At 36.7% G+C, this 7,332-nt stretch overlaps 1 protein-coding gene across 1 annotated transcript; it reads right to left on the reverse strand.

Annotated features, from left to right (window-relative positions):
• Positions 1–5,006: 5,006 nt before the first annotated feature.
• LOC137953636 (peroxidase 10) lies at positions 5,007–6,634 on the reverse strand. Its single transcript, XM_068801086.1, has 4 exons — positions 6,376–6,634; positions 5,925–6,116; positions 5,650–5,815; positions 5,007–5,419 (listed from the first exon to the last, which is right to left on the reverse strand). Exons 1-4 carry the CDS (start codon positions 6,592–6,594, stop codon positions 5,007–5,009), a joined length of 990 nt encoding a protein of 329 aa, XP_068657187.1. The 5' UTR covers positions 6,595–6,634.
• Between the last annotated feature and the right edge of the window lie 698 nt (positions 6,635–7,332).

Here is a 7,332-nt window from a genome sequence, read left to right on the forward strand (position 1 = left end):
ATTATTGTTTATTTTGTAGTTGTTCAAACTTTATCTGTTCCAAATTTTGATTCCTCCAATATTATTCCTCTTAATGGTGATAATTATGTTGATTGGAAAACATCATATGATCTTAGGGGGTAATCCAATCGCTTGAGTTTGATGTTTATCAAGTCTTACATTGGGAAGAGTATCCGTGGATCCATCTCTGATTGTGCCAAAGCAAAAGAATATCTTCAAACTAATCAGGATTAGTTTGACACTTTCGATAAGGCATTAGAGAGCACCCTATTGACGAAAATGTGTTCCATGAAATTTAATGGCATGAAATGTGTGCGTGAGCACATCATGCAAATGCGGGATATAGCCGCTAGACTGAAATCGCTGGAGTTTGAGATGTCCAAGTCATTTTTGGTTCACTTCATCCTTTACTCGCTTTTGTTTTGAACATGGACCCTTCAAGATCTCTTACAACACTCATAAGAAGAAATGGTCAATTAATAAACTTCTGACCATGTGTGTGTAAGAGGAATGGAGGTTGAATCAGGGAGGATTAAAAGTGTACATTTGACGACTATTGGCAATAAACTATTTAAGAAAGGAAAAGGAAAAATGCCTCTTAATCAAGTTAATAAGAGCGATGTCAAATGCTTCATATGCAAGAAGAAAAGATATATAAAGAAGATTTGCCCCAAATTCAAACATTGGCTTAAAAAGAAAGATAATTTTATCTCTTTAGTGTGTTTTGAATCTAATATGGTTCATGTTTCTTATAACACTTGGTGGATTAATTGTAGTACTACAATCCACGTTACCAACACTATGCAGACCTTCTAAAATCAACGAAAATCGACAAAAAATGAATGTTCTTCTATTCAAGAAACAAGATGGGTTCACATGTGAAAGTGGTTGGGACCTATTGATTTGTCCTTAATTCTGGTTTGTTTTAGATCTTGAAAGAACTTTTTATGTACCATCATTTTCAAGAAACCTTATTTTAGTTTCTAGAGTTTTACTTCTGGTTTCAGTTTCAATTTCATTGGTAATTTCCTTCATTTGTATCAAGACAATGTTCTTATTAGAAATGGTATTTTACCCTTGATTATATTTTTACAATTGTACACAATACTAATATTGGCATTAAGTGTGGTATTATAAATGAGAAATCTTCCATGTTGTGGCACAAAAGATTAGGTTATATCTCCATTGATAGAATTAAAATATTGGTAATGGAGTCCTTGAGGCTTTGACTTTATTGATTTGGTACTTGTGTGAATTACATTAAAGGAAAACAAACTAACAAGTACAAGAAAAGTGTCAAGAACTTTTGATGTTTTAGAGATTGTACACACCGATATTTCAGGTCCTTATGATGTATATTTTAAAGGTAAAAAATATTTCATTACCTTTATTGAGGAAACACTAGATGCTTTTAAGGTATATAAAACAAAAGTAGAGAAATAATTGGGCAATTATATTAAGATCGTGAAGCCAGATAGAGGTGGTGAATATTATGACAGGTACACTGAAAAAGGACAATTGATAGGTCCATTTTCAAGGTTTCATGTCGAACAAGGTATTGGGCCACAATACATAATATCGAGCTCACCAACTCCAGTTGATGTAGCTGAAAGAAGAAACCGAACATTTATGATCATGGTGAGAAGTATGATTAGTAACTCCGATCTCCCAATGTCTTTGTGGGGTGAAGCTCTAAAAATTGTAGCATATGTACTAAATAAAGTTCCAAGCAACGCAGTTGAGTGAACGTTGTTTGAGTTATGGAAAAGTTGGAAACCTATTTTAAAATATGTATATGTTTGGGGTTGTCCAACTAAAGTTAGAATCTACAATCTACATGAGACAAAGTTAGACTTTAGAATAGTCAGTGGATATTTTATTGGTTATGCAGAAAAGTCTAAGGGAAATAATTTTACTGTTTATCTCATGCGATGAGAATTGTGAAATCTAATAATGCAAGGTTCCATGAGAATGATGAGATTGGTGAGAGTAGACTAACTCGAAACTTAGTTTTTGAGGAGTATAGAAGTTATCAACTTGCTCCTACATCTTCACAAAGATTGGTTGTATTTCATGGTAATCATCAATATTCGATTACTCAAGAACAACCAATAGTTGAAGAACCATATCATCATGAGGATATTCTTATAAATCTAGTTACTTGGCATTTTCAACCTAAAAATGTTGAAATAATATTAAGACCTTCAAGAGTTATGAAACCTATAATTTCTTCAGATTATGTTGTGTACCTTCAAGAATCTGACATGGACATTGGTGTTGAAGATAATCCTATTATGTTTTCACAAGTTGTGAGTAGAAATAAATTCACATTATGGAATGATGCTACGAAGGAAGAGTTGGATTCAATGGCTAATAACCAAGTCTAGGATTTTGTTGAATTTCCTAAAGGAGGGAAGTGTTATGGTCTTGGGGTTAAGTACCCATGTCTTGCGCTCTTAACAGGCTAGTCTTTTGGGTAGTATTGGCTAGGTGCTTAACATTTGGTATCAGAGCGGGCTCCCACGTCGCAAGTTCGAATCCCCGAGGGAAGTGCCCTACGTGGGCGAAACGAATAACAAATGCGGGCTCCGTAAGGGAGTATGGGCTCCTGACCTGGACCCCGTCGCTAAGTGTTAAGCTGCCGTGGACGTCGGCTCACGAAGGTGGGTGGTGTACTGTTATGGTCATGGGGTTAAGTACCTATGCCTTATGCTCCTAACATGTCGGTCTTTTGGGTAGTATTAACTATGTGCTTAAGAGGAAGGCCATTGGCTATCAGTGGATTTTTAAAACCAAAAGAAATTTTTCAGGCAATATTGAGAGATATAAGGCAAGACTTGTAACCAAAGAATTCATTCAACAAGAAGGAATTGATTATCCTGATACTTTCTCCCCTGTTTCAAAGAAGGATTCTTTTCGGATGATCATGGCATTGGTAGCTCATTTTGATATAGAGTTACATCAAATTGATGTGAAAATGGTTTTCCTCAATAGATACCTAGAAGCAGAGGTTTACATGAAACAACCTGAAGATTTTATTTCAGAGGGGAGTGATCACATGGTTTGTAGGCTTAAGAAATCTATTTATGGGCTAAAACAAACCTCTCATTAAAGGTATTTAAAATTTCATGATGTTTTTTTTTCAATTAGTTTTATGGAGAATATCATGGATCAACCATAAGATCAGTGGGAGAAAAATAATTTTCTTAGTCCTATATGTAGATGATATTCTACTTTCTTCAAGTGATTTAGGTTTACTTTATGAGGTTAAGCGATTTCTCTCGATGCAATTTGATATTAAGTATATGGGTGAAACTTCTTATGTTGTAGGCATCAAGATTAAGAGAGACATGTTTCGAGGGACATTAGGAGTGTCTCAAGAAACTTATATTAATAAAGTTTTAGAGAGATTTCGTAGGAAGACTTGTTCATCTGGTGTTGCACCTATTATTAAAGGTGACAAGTTCAATTTGGGACAAGGTTCTAAAAATGATTTGGATAGGGAACAAGTGAAAAAAAATTCTTATGCTTCTGTTGTTGGGAGCTCAATGTATGCTCAGGTTTGCACAAAACATGATATTGCATATGCAGTTGTAATATCAAAGTAACCCAGTTTGGACCATTAGAGAATTGCAAAGCAAGTCATGTGGTACCTTCATGGGACTAACGACTGCATGCTTACATATAGGCAATTTGATCATCCGAAGGTGATTGTATATTCAGACTTTGATTTTGATGACTGCCTTGACTGAGGAAAGTCAACATCAGGATACGTTTCTTAATAGCTCGAAGGGTCATTTATTGAAGAAGTGTAAAACAATCTTTGATTGCTATTTTTACCATAGAAGCAAAGTTTGTAACATATTTTGAAGCAACGTCGTAGGCTATATGGTTGATGAGTTTTATTTTTGGGCTTAAAATTGTTGACACAATTTTCAAGCCATTGAGGATTTACTATAATAATTCCGCTGCAGTGTTTTTGGCTAAGAACAATAAGAGTGGAAGTTGTAGGAAACACTAACATTAAGTATTTAGCTATTCGAGAATATGTTAAAGCAAACAAAGTGGCTATGGAGCACATTAGCACTGGATTAATGATTGTTGATCCGTTGACAAAAAGTCTACCACCTATTTTTTATAAGGGACATGTTGAACATATGAGACTCAATTCTACTATGTAGTTTTATGTGATTGAGATACCCTTTATGTTTGTATTGTATTTTTTTAATTGAAAAACTTCATTAATTTCATATTTGGTTTTTCTTATTTCACATGAATTTTAGAGAATGTCAATGTATGTTTAAATTTTGGTGATCCTGAGTGAGCATTTGGAAGTTCATTAATAAGGAATGTGCCACATATGATTCCCATTCAAAGGAAAAAAATTACATTGTGATACGTAGAAGGTAATACTTGTTTTCATGGACTTACCGTAATGATCCATACAATTTAAATTTTTTTGTTTGGGTATAAGGATATTATATCTATGGAATTTTTTTTTGAGGATGTATCAATATTAAATGGTACATAATAAATATTGAATGAGTCAACTGGGAGAATGTTAGTCACGTTCCTGTTTTTAGTTGATCCATTATTAGGCTGTTTTCCCTTAGATGTAGGAACAATGGGATAGTTGTAACTGCCCATCAGTTCCAATTTCTCTTCTTTTTATGGAAAAGAAGTTTTGAGAAGTTATACGTAAAAACTGGATCCATTGATTAGACTTTGGATAGACTAGATGCTTTCTGAAAAATTCTTGAAATTTAACGGCCATGGCTGGAAGTATGTTTATTGGGCTTTCGCTTTTCAATACTTCTATGAATTTTATAACATATCTAGAAAATTCTGCTATCATATATGTCTCAGCATTGAGAGAAAGAGGTGGTTTGTTCATTTCTAAAGTAACTGCTTTTGAAACTCGGTTTTGATTCTGGTTGAACTATTTTTTTCGTTTTATGCAATCTTACAAGGCCACTGAGTGAATTTGACTTGTAAGAACTAGCAAACTACAAATTCACAACCCTACAATTCTTCCTTATCTCTCCATTTTCTCCAATGAGCACCCCTACACTGGCCATCTTCACCATTGAAGCCCCAAAGTCCTTGTTGAACAAATAAGGGTACTTGCTATAGTAACTCACCATGGAGGCAGTGTCGTTGTCCCCCATAAGAGCTTGATCTGATTGCAGTAGCCCTGAACTGTTCATGAGGTTCTTGTAATACACGTTGTCAAACTTGTTTTTGGTGACAGGATCCAGAGGTGCTAGCGTGGTGTCTGACCCACTTCCATCTGGGCACAGGCTCTGCAGATCCCCAAGGAGAGATGAATCGAGGGAAGGATCCGGACTGCCGGAGCCGTTGAAGTCGAACAGCCGGCGCTTGAAGGTGGAACACTGGGCGAACCCAATGGTGTGGGCACCTGGTCAATATGTAACAAAACGAATGAGTCAATTGAAGCACAAGAAGTGAGCAACGGAAACAAAGTTAGCACCAGCTGGCCCTTCTTGTTCTCAATGTACTACTTCCATTTTGATTTGAAGCCAAATTCTGCATTTAGGAGCATAAAGGAAATCCCTTTATGTAAATTACACTGGAGAACTATATAACGGAGCTGCCTATAGACGTAACAAAGATGACAAAGATGAGAACCTGAAAGTACAACAACATCCTTAGAAGTGAGACCCTTTGAAGTGAACTTTGCGGTAATATTTTGCAGGGACTCGAAGGGTGTTGGAAGTTGGCTGTTGGCATCGCTCTCGCTGGCTGTTGTGCCATCTCTCCTCCCCAGTGGCACGGACCAGAAGGGCCCTCCTGCCTGAAAAACAGATTTAATGTATTTGTCAAACTTCTTAAAAAGGCTGAGATGTATCACCTTGAACTAGAAAATAAACATGTCAAGAATAAGAAGAGTTGGTTAAGGTTACCAAGGAAACTGCATCTCTACTGGCAAGGGTCAGGATATCTGTGCAAGAGACAGTGGATGGGCAGGCTTTCTCAACCCTGGCCTTTATGCTGTCGATAATCTCGAAACCTCTCGCCGAATTGCGATTTGGAAACGCATTTTTCTCCCCCTTAGAGTTGCTAGTATCATCAAGTAGTACAGATCCGTCACAACCCTGTGCATGCTCAAATGACAATCACAGAGATTAGTTCCATTGACTGGTCATTGAGGTCATCATCTTCAACTCACAACCTAACTAATAACATTTAAGAAGAATGTTGACTAACATTCCTTTTCTTGAGTGACAATCCTTGTCAAACTATCACAACTTCTCTAAAAGAAAGTCGATAAACAGGTCTTAGTGGAGTGAGTTTCTTCCAAGTGAATAAAGCTAAAAAATGAATTCAAAACTCGTAAAAGATCTTTCCTCTTACATTTACAAAACAGTCATGGAAATGCAAGCGGAGGAGCGAAGCTGCCATCCTAGTATCATTCTGGATAGCTGACCACACTCCGTATCTCACTATCCTTGTCAAGTTTGGACAACTATCTCCATAAAAATTCACGTCGAGGTCACTGTAAACTCTGGAACTGTGGAACAAGAAGAGAAGGAAGAAGAGGAAAGCCATGGAGTGAAGGCTGTGCTGATGCATGAAATGTTTGTCACGTAGAGATGGTTGTACAGCACAGAGTAAAGTGAAAGCTGGTGAAGTGAGGAGTTGGGTACAGGGGGTATTTATAGTAAGCTGAAGGAAGATTTAAAGGTTCTTCCCTTTTGCTTGATTAGCTTTCACAAAGTGGTGATGCCACTATAGGCGTCTAAGTCTTGAGGGGTTAGGTCCAATTCCACATTTGCTAAATAATGGTGGGAAAAGAGAGACGGCAGAGGGTCAAGAAAGTGCTCTTTGAGTGGACTCTGATGACAGAAGAGTTGAAAATTGAGTGAGAGTAGTTATAAAGCGAGCATCGTAATGTATAAACAAATGCCAATTAGATTAGAAACAACACATGGGCAAGACTAAGGAGTTTCATGGTTCTGTTTTTTTTTTTTACTATGCCTATTTTTTCATTAAATGTAAGTGTACAAGTGTCATTTAATTTTCAGGCTGAATTCTTATTTCCTTCACTACCCACGTTAAGCTTAACTTTATAATTAAAATGCGTCTTTTCTTAAGGGTTATAATAAGACCCACGGGTCATGATAAAAAAAACAAAAACTATCCACTATGTATAGGGCAACACATCCGCCTATGATGCAAGGCAGCACTAGTACAACTATAGATCTCCATAGTGGGTACCTGGCCGACCAGCCCACCTCACCTCATCTGAAGCATCTGTTCCTTACTGAGATTGTGGCTCGTGGGGGAGATGACATAAATTGATTACTCCAT

This window comes from Aristolochia californica, unplaced genomic scaffold (assembly GCF_029961685.1).
Source record: "Aristolochia californica isolate CCGP_79_NKW_82.1479 unplaced genomic scaffold, dmAriCali1.0.hap1 SCAF_16, whole genome shotgun sequence".
Taxonomy (NCBI): Eukaryota; Viridiplantae; Streptophyta; class Magnoliopsida; order Piperales; family Aristolochiaceae; genus Aristolochia; species Aristolochia californica.